Source organism: Mesoplodon mirus (genome assembly GCF_964341445.2).
Source record: "Mesoplodon mirus genome assembly, chromosome: 11".
Taxonomy (NCBI): domain Eukaryota; kingdom Metazoa; phylum Chordata; class Mammalia; order Artiodactyla; family Ziphiidae; genus Mesoplodon; species Mesoplodon mirus.
Genome location: NC_138987.1, coordinates 96594747 through 96613244, shown reverse-complemented (window position 1 = coordinate 96613244; position 18498 = coordinate 96594747). Strand labels below are relative to the sequence as shown.

General features: G+C 58.0%; 2 protein-coding genes across 3 annotated transcripts; both read left to right on the top strand.

The window, feature by feature from the left end:
- Positions 1 to 5373: 5373 nt before the first annotated feature.
- Positions 5374 to 10187, top strand: PTMS (parathymosin). Its single transcript, XM_082635575.1, has 5 exons — positions 5374 to 5920; positions 8953 to 9024; positions 9196 to 9271; positions 9410 to 9471; positions 9633 to 10187. The coding sequence occupies exons 1-5, from the start codon at positions 5876 to 5878 to the stop codon at positions 9681 to 9683; spliced, it is 306 nt and encodes a 101-aa protein (XP_082491701.1). The 5' UTR covers positions 5374 to 5875; the 3' UTR covers positions 9684 to 10187.
- Positions 10188 to 11579: 1392 nt separating this feature from the next.
- On the top strand, positions 11580 to 17330 carry LAG3 (lymphocyte activating 3). Of its 2 annotated transcripts, none has more exons than XM_082635545.1 (8): positions 11580 to 12026; positions 12331 to 12478; positions 12864 to 13123; positions 13778 to 14041; positions 14438 to 14713; positions 16241 to 16483; positions 16771 to 16898; positions 17178 to 17330. In XM_082635545.1, exons 1-8 carry the CDS (start codon positions 11969 to 11971, stop codon positions 17280 to 17282), a joined length of 1482 nt encoding a protein of 493 aa, XP_082491671.1. In that variant the 5' UTR covers positions 11580 to 11968; the 3' UTR covers positions 17283 to 17330. The 2 variants fall into 2 exon arrangements, with proteins under 2 accessions (XP_082491671.1, XP_082491672.1); XM_082635546.1 differs by having other exon boundaries at positions 12331 to 12581; positions 12868 to 13123.
- Positions 17331 to 18498: the final 1168 nt, after the last annotated feature.

Below are 18498 nucleotides of genomic sequence, written 5' to 3'. Positions count from 1 at the left end.
GGAAATTGTGTCTGGCTGAAATTGTGATCCTAACCACATGGCTACACAGGAGAACTGAGTGTACAGTCTTCCCTTTAGAAGTTGGTCACCCAAAGCAGGCGGAGGACAGCAGGAATACGTGAATCCCATGCCTAGTTCGACCATAAGATATTAGATGTTAGACTACCTTGGGCAGGTATGCTAATGTTAATGGTTGGCATTAGCAGTGGAGTTTTAAGTCTTAAGAACTTCCTGTTGTCTGTTGATCATTTCAAGAAGGCACCCCCAAGAAGGCAGCATGTCTCGTGATTAACATGGGCTAAAAGGATTGAAGTTTGCACTGCCTGTGTGGTAGTTCCTGTCAGTAAACATTGATGGAGCTCCTACGACACGCCAGGCACAGTGCAAGGTGCTGGAGATGAAAACACAAGTAAGACACGGTCTCTGCCCAACAGGGTTCACAGCCCAGTGAGGGTTGCCAACATGGAATCCATGATAATCCTGGGATGAAGGCTGCCATAGGAAGATGTACATGAAAAGGGCAAAAGTGGTTCAGAAGAGGGAGTGAGTGGCTCGGGGGTGGGGTGGGGTAGGGCAGCCAGGAGAGCATTTCAAGCGGAAGGTGAGATCAATGCGAAGGCACAGAGGTAGGGCCCGTTGGGGAGGAGCTATGAGGAGTAAAAAAAATGCTGAAGCAAAACTTTTGAGGGAAACTTGGTGAGAGCTAAGGCTACGGAGGTTAAAAGGGACCAGACCCTGAAGGGCTGGGTTTGCTTCTGGACTTTATCCTATGGGCCTGGGGAAGCTATCCGAAGGTTTTATGGAGGGAGATGACGACAGTCTATTTGTATTTTAGGTAGAAATGCAGTCTATGCATTTCAGCAAACATTTTTGAGCTTCTACCATAGGCCAGGTACAGTGGTAGGTGCTAAATATACAAAAACTCTTAAATCATGATTGAAAACCCAAATTAATTAAGCTTAAAGTCAGTGAGTGATGTTGACTCTTGGAGCAGGGGCAGGGCTGGGCTTGGAGAGAAGAGGAGGTGCTCAAGGAAACTTTAGAAAGTGAAATGTGAAGGATCTAGGGAAGAAAGGAAGAGGCGGCGTCTCGGATGACCCCTTGGCATGAATAAATGGGTGGGGGACAGGATCTTTAACTGAAATAGAAAAATGGGGGAGTTGCCGTTGGAAGGCATGGGGTTGAGGCACCGTGGAGGATCCAGGGAGAGAAGACAGAAGGGAATTGGAGTCATGACTCGCACTCAGGAGAGAAGCTGGCGCTGGAGATGTGGGTTTGAGAGTCATCAGGGTTTGAGGTATGCGCTGGCAGTGGGACTTGCACCATTGGAGGTGCAAGATGGAGTCGCTTAGGGAGACTGAGAACAGGACCCCTGAGACCTGAACCACTTGCATGGGTTCAGTTGGCACCGCTGACTGAACAACCTCCTCCTGGTTATTGGCACCGCTGACTGAATAACCTCCTCCTGGTTATTAAGTCCTCCCTCGGCCTTTTACCTTCTGGGCAAAATAAGCCTCTAGCTGTCAATCCTGGTCCCATCTCCCCTAGCCTTTTCACTTTCACTTTCCTCTACTCTGGGTCAGCCACATTGTCTGTTTCATCTGTGAACATATGGAAATCCTGAGCAATCATGCACCTGTGGTAAAGTACCTGACAACAGTGGCCCAGGTGACCTTCCAGCACGGCAGCCAGAATTGCTTTTGACTTTCCATGTACAGAACACTGGGGATGGAGACAAGAAACGAGAGAGAAAAAGAAAAGGTAGTTTAGGGCCAATGTCTGAAGTGGTGCTGTCCAGTATGGTAGCCACTAGGGCTATTTAAATTGAATTAAAATTGGGAATTCCCTGGCAGTCCAGCGGTTAGGACTCAGCATTCTCACTGCTGTGGCCTGTTCAATCCCTGGTCAGGGAACTGAGATCCCACAGGCCGTGCAACGTGACAGAAAAAATAAATAAATAAATAGGTAAAATAAGAAAGAATGAGGTAGACTTCTATTTAAAATAAATAAATAAGGGATTCCCTGGTGGCACAGAATCCACTTGCCAATGCAGGGGACACGGGTTCGATCCCTGGTCCTGGAAGATCCCACATGCCGCGAGCTACTGAGCCCATGCACCACAACTACTGAAGCCCGCGTGCCTAGAGCCCATGCTCTACAACAAGAGAAGCCACCGCAATAAGAAGCCCACGCACCATAAGGAAGAGTGGCCTGCGCCCAGCAACGAAGACCCAACGCAGCCAAAAAATAAATAAATAAATAAATTTAATTAAAATTAAAGTAAAACATGCAGTTCCTCAGTTGCACTAGCCGCATTTCAAGTATTCAGTAACTACACGTGGCTTGTGGCCACTGTATTGGAAACTGCACATATAGAACATTCCCGTCATCACAGAAAATTTTATTGGACAGAGTCCAGCCTAACTAAATCTAGGAATCCATCTCCTCTCAACTCTCTACTGTCTTGAGTTTTGAAAGGATTTTTCTTTTAAAGCAAAGGAAAAATGAGGAATAGCAAACGAGGTCATTGGGAGTGGAATGGGATGAAGAGTATAGTGAGGAGTGGAGAGGCCCAACTTTCAGGTTTCTGTCCTCCCATCCTTGAATGATAGCTAACAACGCCTTCCTTAGCACTTAACCTATCAGATAAAGAGGCAAACTGAAAAAAACCCAGGAAGCTGAAGAGGGGGAAGAATTCACTTAAGAATGAGATGGAAATAGTTATAGAGTTGAACACCTTCTACAGAGTAGTGAGGGAACTGCTGGGATGTCAGAAGTCATAGTTTCCAGGGGGCTCAGGCCTCCCCTATTCTCACCTGGCCTTCCTTTTCCCACCTCCAGAAAATGTGTAAGAAGGCACAGGTTTCCCCATTCAACCAGTGGAAAATTCTCCGTTGAATTGTGGACTAAAAGAACTCTAGGAATAGGCAAGCTTCCACAAGGCCTCAGAAATCATTCTTTGGAAAGCAGTAAACACAGGCTGGCATCATTTAACACTCTTGGCCCCAGAGGCCCAGAGACCAACCCCAAGGAATAGGGGGTGGGCTTTCAGCATCCCACCCATTCCAAATTCATCCTAAGTGTGTAGCTTTCTTCTTAGGAAGCCAAGACTTCAGGAGACATGTGTTGTCCAACCAGAGGGCGAGGGCTAAGGGGTGCTTCTCCCATGCAGGAAGGAATTAGATCCAGGCCTCCTGCTTCCTACTTTTTCCTTTGGTCCCTGCGGACCCTAGTGTCCAAACTCTTAGATTCTCAAGGCTCTCCCTTGGGCCTTGGGGCAGGATTCCCATTCTCTGCCTCTCCATCTCCCTGGAATTTTCCACTGCAGCTGCCTCCGCTCCCAGACACCCCTCCCTGGGCAAAATTCCCGGCTCCCTCCGCCTCCCCTTCCCTAATCACACCTCATTCCCACCCCCGGCCCTCAGGCCCAGCCCACAGTCCAACCCACAGCCCACACTAACCCCGGTGGTCCCAGTTAGGGAAATGGGAAGCCAGACCCTTATAAAAGGGTGAGAGGGAGGGTCCTAGGCTCTCTTCAGGGCGGGGATAAAGGACAGTGGAGGGGCTGGTCCCCTGTGGGGCTGGAGTGGGGGGAGTGGCCCTCCTCAAATCCCCATATAAGGCAGGGCAAGCAGTTAGGCTCCTGGATTGGCTGATTCAAATGAGCATTCCACCTGGCAACAGAGTTTCTATTGGCTCTCAGGAAAAATAGGAGGAAGGTGGATGGAGGTTGTTGGTGGCGGTGATTGGAGGGGGGGGAGGGGAGTGGAGATGACCGGAGTGGGGGGCGGTTACCAGGGCAACAGGGTAAGAGCCCAGCAGGGTGTCCGAGACACCAGGCGGGGCTGCTAGGTGGAGAAGGGGGGAAGAGGAAAGGAGGGTGGGAGGGAGAGGAAAGAGACTGACGGGGAGGGAGCGAGACAGGGAGACTGGGCGCGGGGGGGGGCGGGGGGGGGAGAGGGAGATAAATGAAGCAAGAGAGTACAGAGATGGAGAGGGTCAGAGATCGCTAAAGACATCAGCGAGTATGTCAGGAAAAACAGAGACAGAGATGGAGAGATCTCAGAGAAAGATGGACAGAAGTCGGCAAGGAGAAACCTGGGTGGGGCTCCAAGATTTCTGAGGAGACAGAGACCGAGAAACTGATAGAAGAGTCGAAAGAGAAATTAGGAGGTGTGGACACCAAGGGACCAAAAGATGGGGTATTTAAGCACTCAAAGACTAAATGGTGATGATTGGTCCGTTATGTCTTTTTTTATTAAGAAAATGAAAATGATAAAAAGATGAAGACTAATGATAGACAAATACAGGAGTGCACATACACCAAAGATATCTTTTTCCAAACCCTAGCCCTCCATTCCATCCACCTTCCTGACCTTTGCTACACACCCCAGGTCTCCTGTCCCCTCCTGAAACCCCAAGCTTCTCAAAATGACCCAAAGATACTGAGACTGAGGGAGAGGAGCTGAGGGTGTGTGGAACAGTGTGGGCTGGAACCCCCTGCAAAGGAAGCAGATATCATCCAGAAAGGCTGGGGAAGATGGCAGCAGAGGAAAGAGAAAGACCAAGAGAGGGAAAATGTGGGAAATGAGGACATGAAGAGGAGTTGAGGAAAATCAGCTAAGGATATAGGGCCGGGTGACAGACTCAGGTGAGACAAGAACAGTGCTGTCTGGAGAGAGAGGGAAGGCAGAAGTGGAAGGTAGAAGAGGGCAAGTGAGAAGTGGAGAAGGGGTGACAGAAGAAGAGAGATGTGAGACAGAAATGGATGAGGAGGGATGAAGATAGAAGGACCAGGCAAAGAAAAGTGAGGTGGGATGGGCAAAGAAGAAAGGTCGAAGATGGAAAAGGGGAAAGGAGATTGGAGGGCCTCTGACTCCCTGCAGATCACAAGCGAGAGCCCGGAAGGGAGGAACCCAGCAGGGGTCACAAAAGTCAGCCTAGGGCAGGACGGAGGGTGGCCGGCCCTTTCTGCTCTCTCAACCCCTCCCAAGGCCACCCAGGGAACGTAGATGCCGCAGGAGAGGGGAAATCCAGCGAGAATGTGGAAGTAGCTCCCGCCCTCTTCCTCCTCTTTAAGCTTTTGGTTTCTCAAATACCTGCCCGGCCTTTCCATCTGCTTCCCCCCCACCCCACCCCTTGGCAAAAATCTCGAGGCTATTGGTGGGGTGTCTGTAGGATCCAGGCCATCCCTCCAGCCCGCCCCCAAAAGACACACTCCACATTCGCCGGCAGTAGGTCGGGATTCGGAGAGGTCCCTCCCCACAGGAACCCCACCCCTTCCCACCTCCTCGCCCCACTCCTTTCGCCGCGACCATAGTCTCTCCATTTCCCCCTCCTGGTGTAGTCCTCCCTCCCGCCTCTCGCGCGCTCCCTCCCTTCGCTTTCATCCTCCTATCCCCACCTCTCCAACCTCCGCTTTCATCCTCCTCCCCTCTCCTCTCCTCCCCGCTCCCGCCTGCCCCACCCCTGGGAAGCCCCTCCCGTCGGGCAGCGCCGCTTTATAAGCGGGTTCCCTGGCCGGGGGCGGCAGCGGCTGGTCGGTGGCAGCTCTGCGGGTGCGGGGGCGGCGAGCCGAGGACCGAGCGACCGCGGCCGGAGCGCGCCGGCCACCGCCCGCACCGCCCTTCCGCCCGCCCTCCGGACGGCCGCAGCCCTGCGGGTCTCCGCTCCAGACCCACCCCCGCCCCACCCCGCGCGCCTCTGCCGCCTCTTCCTGAGCCCCAGCTTGCCGAGCGGCCGCCGCTGCCGCTGTCGCCGCCGCCGCCGCCACCGCGCCAGGTTCCGGCCGCGGCCACCCTCCGCCGTCCAGGGCCCTTCCGTCCCGGCCCCGGGACCCCGACTCCCCGCCAGCCCCGGCCCCGGCCCCGGCACCATGTCGGAGAAGAGCGTGGAGGCAGCGGCCGAGTTGAGCGCCAAGGTACGGGCGGGGCCGGCGGTGGCCCGGCCCCCGCACGCCCCCCGGGCTCCGCGCAGTCGTGCGCCCCAGGCCGCCCCCGACGGCCCCAAGCTGCTACCCCGGTGCGGGGTCCCGGCGGACCCCGCTCCGCCCTCCCCCCGCGCCCCAGCCTGGCGCTGCCTGCCCCGCTCCGCGCGGCTCGCGCCAGCGCCCTCTAGCTTCCCGAGCGCCGTGCGCCCGGCTCCCGGCCTGGCCGCTCCGGCCCCGCGCCGTCCCCACCCCTCTCCGGGCCCGGCTCGCGCGCCTCCACCCCGGCCGGTGACCGTCGGAACTCTGCGCGTCTCATCTACCCTGCCCCCTCCCCCGATCCCCTCTCCGGCGCCCCGTCCCCTGTCTTCCCTTCCAGTCTGACCTCACCTTTCCTCCGCTAAGCGGTTTGAGAGCCTCCGGTGTAAACAGGACTCTCCAGGGAGGCTGCTCCTCTCGGCCCCTCCCCTCGAGGCCCAACCGACTCTTGCTTCTCTCCTCCGACAGCTACTGCCTCTGTCTATTTTCTCCTTCCCTCCTTTCCTTCCATCTGAATCCACTCTTTCGTCCACTGGCCTTCAGCTCTCTTAGTCTGCATAGCCCTCCTCCAGCGTCTCCCCCCACGCTTAAAGAATCTTGAATTCCTAAAAACCAGAAGGGGGCCGGGAACAGCCTTCGAAAAAGCTGGGGCCCGGCATTGCATGGCATTGCATCGCGCCGCCCTTGCTCCCGTCAGCTCCCTCCCTGGCCCCATCCCTTCGGCCTTGCCTCTCTTCCAGCCTTTCTCTAATTTCCCTAGGGAACCTGCTGAGTGTCGCTTGGGGAAATTAATTCGGCCAAGGTTTGGGGGCTGGGAGCCCGACCTTGGGTGGGGGGTGATTGCTGAGGAGGTCACAGAGGTCTCCTGCAGGCCGGTGAAGTGAAAGGGGGAACCAATGGGATTCGAGGCAGTGGGAGACAGGGGCTCCGTGTGAGATCTGACAAGGTGTGCTGAACGGCCCTCCGGTGGGCTGTGCGGTGGCATGTGACTTCACTGAGTAGGTGTCTTTGTATGTCTGAAATCCAGCGAGTGTGTGGGACTGCCCGTGTCAGTTACATGTGTGCGTGTGGAGACGTAGCTGTTCTGGAACCGTGTTGCTGCTTTGTGAGTGCCGAGTGGTTCCACTGTGCTCTTGTGCCGTCTCAAGAGTGTGTGCCAGAATGCCCAAACACCGGGCCATGTGTCTCCGGATCGCGTGGGTGCCCCTCTGTAGCTGTGTGTGTGAATCAGTGTCAGCCTGTGTCAGTGTGTGTGCCCGTGTTGAGTAAATGAGGCCAGAGAGCTGCCTCGCACAAGACCTAGGTCACATACTCTCCTGGAAAAGGGATCATGGAAGGACAGTGACCAGAAGGACAGGACCAGACAGGGGAGGAGAGGGCCCGGCCCCTTGGACTTCGGCCTCTGGTAGACTCCCTCCCTCCCTGGCACTCACTCTCCTTCCCTCCATCAGCCCCGATGAGAAACTCAGGCCAGGGCCGTGCAGACCTGGTGCTGGGGCCCCCAGAGAGAAGCTGACGATCCCCTGGCTCTCCAGGCCCAGGATGTAGGGGAAAGCCCGCCAGGTAGTAGAAATGCCATACCGACCATTTGGCGGAGAAATGAGGACAGCAGTGGCATGAAGAAACCTAGCTGGAGTGAGAGGGGCAAGCGTTTGGCGCTCCCCATAAAGGGAGAAGGGAATTGAGCGTCCCTCCAGGCCAACCACCCAGCACCAAACCTCTCTCCTGTCCCAACCCTGTTCCAGAAAGGACACACCCTCCCCGGGCGATCTACTCACCCAGAAAACTTCCATCCCCGTGGAATCGGATACACAGTTGCACACCAACACCAGATCCGATCCGATCACAGAGACACCACAGTGCCTGCCAAGGGGTGGGGTAGAGAGAGGACTGGAGTCTCAGTTGGAAGGGCCGGTGTGGTGTCCCGAGAGAGGGGACTCTTGTGAGCCCCTCCCCGGGCCACATCATATCAGGACAAGACATCAAAGGTGTGCCTGCTGGGGTCTTGGGAAGGAGAGAGGGGCCGGTGTGGTGTCCCGAGAGAGGGGACTCTTGTGAGCGCCTCCCTGGGCCACATCATATCAGGACAAGACATCAAAGGTGTGCCTGCTGGGGTCTTGGGAAGGAGAGAGGGGCCGTGTGGAGGGAGGGGACTCTACGCAGGGACCTTCCCCTCTACTTTCCCATCCCGCCCACACAGACCTTGTCAGTCTACCAGGTCCCAGAGTCTCTCCCTTCCACGTTTCCCTATCCCACTTCCCCTACATCCCCCCCCCCGCAACGGTGACTCCTACCCTTCTGCCACACCAGGGCCCACACCACACCAGGGCCCACACCGTGCTGGTGCACGCACCGTGGGTGGTCGGGAGGAGGAAGCCAGCTGCACTGCCTGGGGGCAGGAGTGGGCGGAAGTGAGAGGGGGCACCCGGAGTCGTGCTAAGGGGCGCTTCCTATTCCTGTAGCGTTGGGCCAGGTACGAGCCTGAGGATTAGGGGGGCACAAAGGCAGAAACAAAGGCTTTCGCAGCTGAGAGGGAAGCTGGGAGGGATGCCCAGGAGAGAGTACTCAGGAAAAGGCCCCAGAGGTAGACAAAAGGCCGAGGAGGGCCGGCAGAGGGAGGGGGCAGGCGAAGGAGGGACCTCCAGAGGGGGTGGGGCGTCAGGGCTGCGAGCAGATGGAGGGGATTGGCTTTGCTGAGCTGAACTCTTCAGCCGGTGAGGTTGGCGGTGATGAGCGCTTACCTTGGCTGCCTGTTCCCGGGCTTCATCACTTTGCTCCTCCCTTGAGTCTTGGGGAAGGTGTCTGGTCTCAGCCCCTCTGTGGCTGTGAGGGCCCTGGGACCTCTGTTCAGTCTCTAAGCCGCACTGCCCACTTTCTCCATCTCCCACTCCTCTAAAGTCACTGCAGAGGGAGAACCGGGCCTGGAGGGACTTAAGGGCTGCGGATCGTTTGTGGTGAGAGGAAGGTGACCTCTCTCTCTCTTGCAGGACCTAAAGGAGAAGAAAGAGAAGGTGGAGGAGAAGGCAAGCCGGAAAGAGCGGAAGAAAGAAGTGGTGGAGGTGCGGAGGGGTCACCTGCCCACGTGCCCCCAGCCCCCTTCCTGGGGGCCCGCCTTGCCCTGACCCCTCCCATCCTCGCCGCCCCGCCCTCAGGCCCCTTACCCTTGGCGCTGACGGTGGGTGGAGGCACAGGGCCATCTTGACGCCTCCCTCTCCCTCTCCCCTCCGCAGGAGGAGGAGAACGGGGCTGAGGAGGAAGAAGAGACCGCCGAGGACGGCGAGGAGGAGGATGAAGGAGACGAGGAAGGTGGGAAGGGGCAGGGAAGGCTGGGCTCAGGCACCGTCAGGGCGGGTCTGAAGAGCTGGAGCAGGGCTGAGGGCCGCCACAGGGGGTCTCTGCTGGAGCTTCCAGCCCTTCCCCAATGACCCATTTCTGGCTCCTCAGATGAGGAAGAAGAAGAAGATGAGGACGAAGGGCCCGCGCTGAAGAGAGCTGCTGAAGAGGAGGTTTGGGCTGGGTTGTGGGCTGAGGGGCTGTCAGGGATGCAGCAGGGCCGGGAGCCCTTTGGATTTGGACCTAGATCCCGGTGGTGCAGGGCGGGGGCTGGAGCAGCACAGAGGGCAGTCCCTCTCCAGGTGACAGCTACCGCAGCTCTCCCTCTCCACAGGATGAAGCGGATCCCAAGCGGCAGAAGACAGAAAATGGGGCGTCGGCATGAGCCCCCTGCCAGTGGGCTGGGGGTGGGAGGCCCCTCGGGGGCCTGGAGGTGAGGATAGGGACAGCCGAGCACAGCCGCTCTTCACCTGGCTCCCTGCTCTGGGCCCCGCGCCAGAGCTGCCGCCCTCTCTCTCCCCAGCCTTCTCATGCCGCCCCTCCACACACTGCCCCCTCCATCCGCACTGCCATCTTCCACCTCCTGACCTGCTCCATCTGAGCTCCCCAGCTGGTCCCCAGTGGCCCCTCCCTCCCCCTCCTCTCTTCCTCCATCCCCGCAGCCAACCCCCTCCTCCTCCGGGAGCCTCTCCCTCCTAACCTCTGCATCCCAGCCTCACGTCCTGCCCATCCCTACCCTGCCTGATCCCTGGGTCTCCCTCAGATCCCCTTCTCTCAGACAGCGCCAGGCCGGGGTGGGAACAGGGTTGGGGCCGAGCCCCACAGCTGCCCCCCTCCCCTCCCCTTTTTGTATAATTTAATAAAGAAACGGTCGCGCTTCTGTTTTTAACCTGTCTCCTGCTTGCCCGCGCAGAGCGAGGAGGAGGGTGGCCGATGGCACATTCTATCAGGACCCCTCCCCTCTATAAAAAATCAGCGGCACCCTCCTACCACCCACCCCGCGAGAAGACAAGAGCAGCAGCGAGCAGCAGCGCTCCGGGTGGACGGGGCGGGGGGGGGGGGGTGGGGTGGGGGGGGGCGGTGTCTCTGAGAGCTGACTCGCGCGTCCTGGTTTTGGATTCTTGGGGATGTTCCTCCCAGCCATACACACACCCTTCCCTGCTAACCCACACCAGGCTAGACAGTGCTGAGCCCAGTGGAAAGCTACCAGCCCTATTGTGCTGAACCAGGCAAAGAAACGGCCTCAGAAACAGGAAGTCCCGCCCCTGAAGTGGGAGAGGGCAGGAGACCTGGGTCTCAGCCTCTTTGGATGGAGTGAGAGTTGCCTGGCCCTGAGCAGTGAGCTCCTTCCTGGTCAAGCAGGGAGAACTCCAGGACCTCTTGCGGTTCCAGGCCTGCTGCAAGCTCTGGCTCCGCAGGCTGGGTGGCGTGGGGAGGAGTTCCCCTCCGGCCTTCTCAGGCTTCCTTCCCCAGTTCTGCCTCAGGTTTTCCCGAGGCAGGATCCCTGCTGCAAGATTTCTGCGTTTTTCCGTATCACCCTTGCCCTCTCTTAGTTCAGAGCCTCTGGATTGGGAGAGCCTGCTGATTACACAGAGGTCTGAGCTGTAGAGGGGTGTGTGTGATTCATTGATACCATTCATCCCCAAAGATGAGAAGACACCTGTAACTCACCCGGGGTCAGGGTCACACACACACAGCTTTTGTCTTCACACTCCCTACCTCACCTTTAATCTCTGAGCCTGCCTCAGTTTCCTCATGTGTACAATGGGGGATAATATTAGATTTCATGAGTTATTGTACACAAAGTGCTCACTACAATGCCCAGCACATAATGAAGGCACAGTACAGTGTAGCTATTCTTTTCCCTGTGTGTGGGGTGCCCCTCTTCAGACCTACCATCTCTTCGGGTACAGTAGAGCTTCTAGGAGTCATTGGATGGGTAGGGAGACAGGTAGACGAGGGTAATGAAGTTCTGGGAAGGTAAGGGAATAAGGGAGGGGATGAGTACCAAGGAAAGGACTTGCCAAGAAAGCGTGACTGGGGCCTGGGGAGGCAGCTCAGAGATGGGCAAGTGAGTAGTTCAAGGCAGAAGATAGGGGCAGAAGTTCCTCGGGGAAAGAGAACAGTCGGGAGGGTGGGGGAGGAGGGGAGAGGGCGGTGGGGACACCCAGGACTGAGGAAATAAACAAGGGGAGCGCCACCACAGGGGTGGAGGTAATGCTGCTGGGAATCAGCCCCCTCAGACTTTCCACTGCGAAGCGAAACCGTGAGCCCTGGGGTGCTGGGGTGGGGGGGGCAACGGGGAGGGGAAGTGCGGAAGGTGGAGGGAAGACGGACAGGGGCCAGGGCCCTGGGAGCAGCAGAAGGGCCTCTAGCTCAAGACAGCTACCTTACCTCCACTCTGCTCTCTGCCAGCGCCCTGCCCCGTCCTCCGGGACCCCCACCCCATCCCTGACTGCACCCTCCAGCTGCCCGATCTGCCAGGCTTTCCTCTGAGATTCCAGCCCCTGGTCGTTGGTTCCTCCCTCTCTCTCCAGGCCTCCATTCCTCTTTTTCTAGACTCTCTTTCTCCAACACCCTCTTTGCAGAACCTCTCTTTTGAACATCAGTCCTTCCCCGCTTTCTGACCTCTTCCGTTTGGAGGGCTGCGTGGCCCAGGGCTCAGAGGAGATGTGGGAGGCTCGGTTCTCGGTCTGGCTGCTTCTGCAACTGCTGTGGGCAGCTGCAGGTAAGGTGGGGACCATCCTCTGGAAGGGTTGACCTCCAGACCCACAGCAGGGGGTGAGGAGGGATTTCTCATTGACCACACAGATGCCAAGGTCCTTAGATTGGGTGGATTCTTCTAACGCCTTTCTTGGGGCAGTCCTTCAGCCCCCAAAGCCTCTCTTAGGTCTCCCCCTTGGCAGGGAACGGGCAGAAACCCAAGGTCTCCCTCAGCCCTGTTTCCCCCTCAGAAAACACTGAGGCTCCTTCTCTGCTTTGAAGTCTCTTGGCTCATGGCCCCTCCCCTTGGCCTCTCTTTTCCTCCCCAGTGGAGGCTCCAGACCCTGGGGCAGAGGTCCCAGAGGTGTGGGCCCAGGAGGGGGCTCCTGCCCAGCTCCCCTGCAGCCCCACAATCCCCCTCCAGGATCTCAGCCTTCTGCGAACAAGACAAGTCACTTGGCAGCATCTACCAGACAGGTATGCACCCCAAACTGCAGCAACAAGACCCCGAGATCCAGCAGTAAAGGCATGCAGACTTCCAGTCCCAGGCCCAAGCCAGCCCTCTGTTCTCCCCAGAGCTGTCAGTCCCTCTGAAGCCAGTGGCTCAGCCTCCCCTGCCGCCCACCGGCCCCCTCCCCGCCCTTCCTCCGCAGCCTGCCCCGCTCACACCTGCATCCCCCAGCACGCCTGCCTCTCTCCGGTAGTGGATGGTGCTGGCCAACTGGAGCGGGGGACGGGACGGTTAGCAGTCCAGAGATCTTCCCTTTGGGTGGGCTTCCTCATCCTCGGAGTGTGGTTGGACGGCCTCTTCCCCGGGGTTTCTTCCCCTCGGATTTCTCAGTCCCATCTCTCTCCCGCCCAGTGAGCCCGCGGCGCTCTCCCCCCAGGGCCCGGGGCCCCGCCGCTACACGGTGCTTAGGCTGGCTCCCGGAGGCCTGCGCGTCGGGAGGCCGCCCCTGCAGCCCCGCGTGCAGCTGGATGAGCGCGGCCTCCAGCGCGGGGACTTCTCGCTGTGGCTGCGCCCGGCCCGACGCGCCGACGCCGGCGAGTACCATGCCGCTGTGCGCCTCGGAGACCGCGCTCTCGCCTGCCGCCTCCGTCTGCGCGTGGGCCAGGCGGCGGGTAGGTGTCGGGGCGGAGGATGGAGGCGGGGAACGGGGCTAGGAGGAGGGCGCCCCATATCCCGCCGCCCCGGAGGCAGGAAGGGCTGGGCAGAGGCTGGCTGTGCTTCTAAGGATGCGCCCCAGGCCCTGCCGGAGAGCCCCGAGCAGAGGGGCGGAAGGGGCCGGCGAGCCTGCCTGCGGGGTGGAAGGTGCCCCCGGAGAAGCACGTGTGTCGGGGGAGGGCCCGGTGAAGAGATCGTATCACCCCTTGAGCTCCGCTTCCCCGACCCACAGCGGGAGTGCCAGGGTGGAGGAGGGGAGGCACCCCTTCGAGGGGAGAGTGCGGGGCTGGAGTGACTCCGTTGAGACATCTGTAGTCTTGTAGCTCGGGGTGGGCTTAGTGCGGATCCTCAAGCAAGGCCTGGAGAAGGGGAAGCATAGACCAAGCCCAGTGAACTGGAGGCAGGGGGCAGGGGAAGTAGGCAGGGGACCCCTGGGCATGCATTTTAAGCACCTCCAGGGGCCAGGCCCTGGGCTGGGTGGGTGGGAGGAGGGTTGGGAGAGAGAAGACAAAGAGATCTACAGCCGGCTGCCTGTTTCCAGGAGCTTCCAGCTTAGTTGGCCTGATGTGTCGGGAAAGTGGGCCTGATCAACCTTCTCTGTCCTTGCGCAGTGACGGCCAGCCCCCTCGGGTCTCTGTGGACCTCCAGTTCCGTCATTCTGAACTGTTCCTTCAGCCGCCCTGATCTCCCAGCCTCTGTGCACTGGTTCCGGGACCCAGGCATAGTCCCCGTTCAGGAGTCCCCCCATCACCTCTTAGCGGGAAACTTCCTCTTCCTGCCCCATGTCAGCCCCTTGGACTCTGGGACCTGGGGCTGCACCCTCACCTACAGAGATGGCTTCAATGTCTCCACCACGTACAGCCTCACTGTTCTGGGTAACTCCTCCAGTCTGCCTTCACACCTGACCACAACCCCTTCCTGCCCCCCTGCCCCCCCGTCACCTCCCCCGGACTAATGAGCCCCCAAACCAAGCTGATGGCACCTGTGATTGCTCTGGGCCTCACTGTCCCACTCCTTTCTCTTTCTCTTTGCAGCCTTTCAGCGGCTTCTCCCTTGTAGCTTTTCCCTTGGTCATCCAGCCCCACTTGCCAGTCTTTGGTCTCCTGCTGGCCCCTGCACATTGGGGGTTCTGAGCATCCGCAGTTCACCCACCTTATTCAGCTCCTTAGCACTCTCCAGAGCCGGACCACCTCCTTCACCCTTCCTCCCCTCTTCCCTGCAGACCTAGCGCTCCAGCTCCTTTGTGACTTGGGGTTCCCTTTTCTTTGCAGGCCTGGAGCCCCCAGTCCCTCTGACAGTATATGCTGGAGCGGGTTCCAGGGTGGAGCTGCCCTGCCACCTGCCTCCGGGTGTGGAGACCCAGTCTTCCCTCACTGCCACGTGGGCCCCTCCTGGGGGAGGCCCCGACCTCCTGGTGGCTGGAGACCATGGCAACTTTACCCTTCTACTAGAGGCTGTGGGCCAGGCCCAGGCTGGGACCTACACCTGCGGCGTCCACCTGCAGGGGCAGGAGCTCAGGGCCACTGTCACTTTGGCAGTCATCACAGGTCAGCCCCAGGCGGGGAAGTTCAGGAAGGGAAGGCTAGCTGGGCAAAGACTGGGCAAGTCCGCCTCATGATGCCAGGCCACTGGGCACAAGTTGCAGGGGGATGCCCCTTGTAGCCTCCTCTGTTCTCGCCCCCATATAAAGAAAAGAAACTGAAAATCTCCCCTGAGTCACTGGATGAGTGTTCCACTCTTCCGTAAGGGACTCCCCTGCTCTGACTTGGGGGGAGGGTCAGAGAAGTTAGAAGGAGAGGTGGCAAAAGTTTGAATGGTTCAAGAGAAGTGGAATATAGTTCAAGAATCCGTGCCCATTTTGGAGCCAGGGCCTGGGTTAAAGTTGCAGGAAGTGGCCTGGATTGGGGAGGAATTAATAAATCCATCCCTTAGTCAGCAAATATTTACTGAGCGAGGGCTTTTTCAAGACAGTATAAAACAAACAGAGAAGAAAAAACCAAACAAACTCAGAAAGTATGTGTTGATTGATCGGTAACTATCACCGCTTGGTTGTGTCTGCCGTACTCAGCTATGCCACTAAATAGTAGCACCACAAAGTAGGCACTTAATAATGTATATTGGTTGAATGAATAAATGAATCTGCCAACAACACATCTCCTGAAGACCAGAGCTGGATTTCCACTTGCTTCCCACGTATCTCTACATAGATATGGTACCCACACCTCAGCCTCACTCTGAGCCTCATCTTTTCCTCGCACCCAATCCTCTTGCTAAGTCACCTTCCCGTCAGCCACTCGTGTCCTACTCATCCTCAACTTCCCCCTTCCCAGTCAGTTACCACAGCCTACCAATTCTTTCTGTCCAAGGTCTTCTTGAGGGTTAACTGTCTTGAGTCAGTTTTCCAAGCTATCTGCATGACAGCTCAATGGGAGAGAGATTGTTGTCCCTGTTTTACAGAGAAAGAACTTTTCCAAAGTCACAGAGCTGGGAAGTGCCAGACTTGGGGCTAAACTCAGGTGTCTGTGCCAGCAAACCTTCAGGGGCCTGTACACCATGCTCAGCTCCAGGCCATTCATCAATTTTCTCCTCCTGCCCATCCCCACCGCACAGCTTCGAGATGCTCTGTCCTTAGATCGGTTGATCTGTTCTCTAGACATTCAGAAATAGGGATAGAATTCATTTGGGGGACACAGATGTGAGCCACAGCATGGAAGCAGGAAAAGTGCAAGGTCTCCGGGAGGCCAACTCACCGGAACGATGGGGTTTCTGAGCGTTTGAGTAGAAAGTCGTGGAAACGAATCTGAAATATTTGTCATGTGATCCTTCGGGCCAGTTTGAGTTTGAACAGTCCCCCGAAGGCAGTAGGGAGCCTGGAAAGTTTGGGGGCAGCAGAGTGATCTGACCAGAGCTTTGTCTTGATAAGATTAATTTGGCCATGACCCTGATCTCCTCCCCTCAACCTCACCCAATCAGAGCCCAGGTGAGTCAAGTCAATTGAGACTTGGGAGTTGAGCCTATGCTTTCATGTAAGGGGGTCGGGGCCCCAAAAGATCTCTTCCCTCTAATTTTTTCAGTGACTCCCAAATCCCATGGATTACCTGGCAACCTGAGAAAACTGCTTTGTGAGGTGACTCCGGCATCTGGACAAGAACACTTTGTGTGGAGCCCCCTGGACGAGCGGTCTCGCAGGACCTCCGCAGGCCCCTGGCTGCTGATGCCGGAGGCCAGGCTCCTGTCTCAGCCCTGGCAGTGCCGTCTGTACCAGGGGCAGAGGCTTCTCGGGACCGCGGTGTATCTCACCGAGCTGTCCCGCCCAGGTCCGAGACCCCACAGCGCCATAGCCCCGACTCCAGACCAGTCACCTCCATCCCACTTCCAGACCTCCTCCCCACACCACGCCCCGTCCCGCTCTTTCTCTCCAGCCAGGGAGCTGACCTCCAGCCCTTGTCTAGGCCTGACCCACTTCTGCCAATAATTAGCTGAGTGACCCTGGACAAGTCCCTTAAACTCTCTGGGTCTCATTGGTGGTAACATGTGGGGGTATGGCAAGGTGTCCTTCCAGCCACGACCCTAGGGCTGTTGCAATCCTGACCTCTCTCCGTAGGTGCCCAATATTCCGGGAGAGCCCCGGGGGCCCGGAAGACAGGCCACCTCCCGCTCCTCATCCTTGGGATCCTCTTCCTCCTCGTGTTGGTGACTGGAGCCTTTAGCTTTCACCTTTGGAGAAGATGGGTGAGCCGGGAGCCCCCTCCCCAGTCCTCGGTGTGCTGTCTGGCACCCCTTCCTCAGGTAGATGAGCAAGGTTGACCCCTGAACTTGCCCTCCGAGCCCCCTCTCCATGAGCCTCTGCGCTCCAGGGACCCCTTGTGCCTGAAGGAACCAAAGGAGGCTCGGAGGGGTTGAGAGGAGGCCTGGGACCATATGGGCAGAGAGGGGCCTGGGAAGGAATAGCTTATTCCCTTTCCTTTCCCCCTCCTCTTCCTCCTACCCTCCGTGTCTGTCTTCCCACAGTGGCGACCAAGAAGATTCTCTGCCTTAGAGCATGGGACTCACCCACCTCAGCCTCAGAGCAAGATAGAGGATCCGGAGCCGCAGCCGCAGCTGAAGCAGCCCTGAGCTGGAGCCGGGCAGCCCCTGCATCTCCGCACTTCAGTGCAAATAAACTCCCCGTCAGCAGCAAGCCTGAGTCTGGCCCCTTCTTGCCCAGGGAAGGTTCTGTCTCTCCCCAGCCTCTGGGGCTCCCTTCTCACACCCTGGCCTTCTGACCTACTTTCCCCAGGCAGTCTTGCATCTTCCCCTTTTCCGTTCCTGGTTTCTTCGTGATTCTTTCTTCCTGGTCTCCGTCTTGCTCTTTCTTTCTCCTGGGGAGTCGTTTTCCTGAAGGTCCGAGCAGCCCTCACCCCTCCAGCCCTCTCCTCCGTCCTTCTGCTCACGTTGCTCTGGCTGCCCGGTTTCCTTTATATTTTGCCCCTCAGGCCCACCCCACGCACGCCATACCTCAGCACTGTCCTTGGCCCTCTGGCGGCAGCGCGCGCGCGCGCGCGCGCGCACACACACACACACACACACACACACACACACACACACACACACACACACACACACACACACACACACACACACACACACACACACACACACACACACACACACACACACTCAGCCCTGCCGGGTCGAGTCCTCCCGGAGATGGGGTCTCGCAACCTTTCTGGGTGGCAGCCTCCGCCTCACCCCTACATTCCGCAGCCCTGGGCGACCTGTCTGGTCCCAGGCACGAGAGCACACTGCCACCCAGTGGTCTCTGTTTGTCACACACCACTGGAGGTCCCAGGGCAGGCTGAGGCAGATTAGCAGCGTGGGGACCGGGGACCAGGCAGCTCCCACGCCCCGTGGGCTGGCTCTACCTTTGTGACTGCGCTCTCCGTGGTCCGCGCACGAGCGCGCACCCAGCAACTGTCTCCCACCCTGTACACCCTCAGGACAGATCACCCTGGCCCTGGCACAAAGTTATGATCCAAATCTGACACAGGGGAGTCCTGGGGGCAAAGTCCCCCACGTGGGGAAGAGAACAGACAACCAGACTCTGGCTGCTGCTAAAGCCTCAGGAGTCCGGAACCCTGGCTTCTGATCCTGGCTGTGCTGATGTGACCAGAGCTAGTCTTCTTCAGCCTCAGTTTCCTCATCTATTAAATGGGACAAGGGTGATAATGCACCCAAAGGGGTTGTGCAGATATTGGATAATACAAGGGCTTTGAAAACTGTGATTGCGCTGGGCATCCATTCGCGAAGGAGGAGAAGACCCATGAGCCTGACTGCCTCCTTGCTCTGTCTG

Excerpts from the sequence above, each read along its gene's own strand:
- LAG3 (XM_082635546.1), top strand. The coding sequence starts at position 11,969 with ATGTGGGAGGCTCGGTTCTCGGTCTGGCTGCTTCTGCAACTGCTGTGG. Across the intron at positions 14,042-14,437 it reads GTACAGCCTCACTGTTCTGG|GCCTGGAGCCCCCAGTCCCT; the intron begins GTAACTCCTCCA and ends TTTTCTTTGCAG. Across the intron at positions 16,484-16,770 it reads CACCGAGCTGTCCCGCCCAG|GTGCCCAATATTCCGGGAGA; the intron begins GTCCGAGACCCC and ends CTCTCTCCGTAG.
- PTMS (XM_082635575.1), top strand. The coding sequence starts at position 5,876 with ATGTCGGAGAAGAGCGTGGAGGCAGCGGCCGAGTTGAGCGCCAAG. Across the intron at positions 5,921-8,952 it reads CGGCCGAGTTGAGCGCCAAG|GACCTAAAGGAGAAGAAAGA; the intron begins GTACGGGCGGGG and ends TCTCTCTTGCAG. Across the intron at positions 9,472-9,632 it reads AGAGAGCTGCTGAAGAGGAG|GATGAAGCGGATCCCAAGCG; the intron begins GTTTGGGCTGGG and ends CCCTCTCCACAG.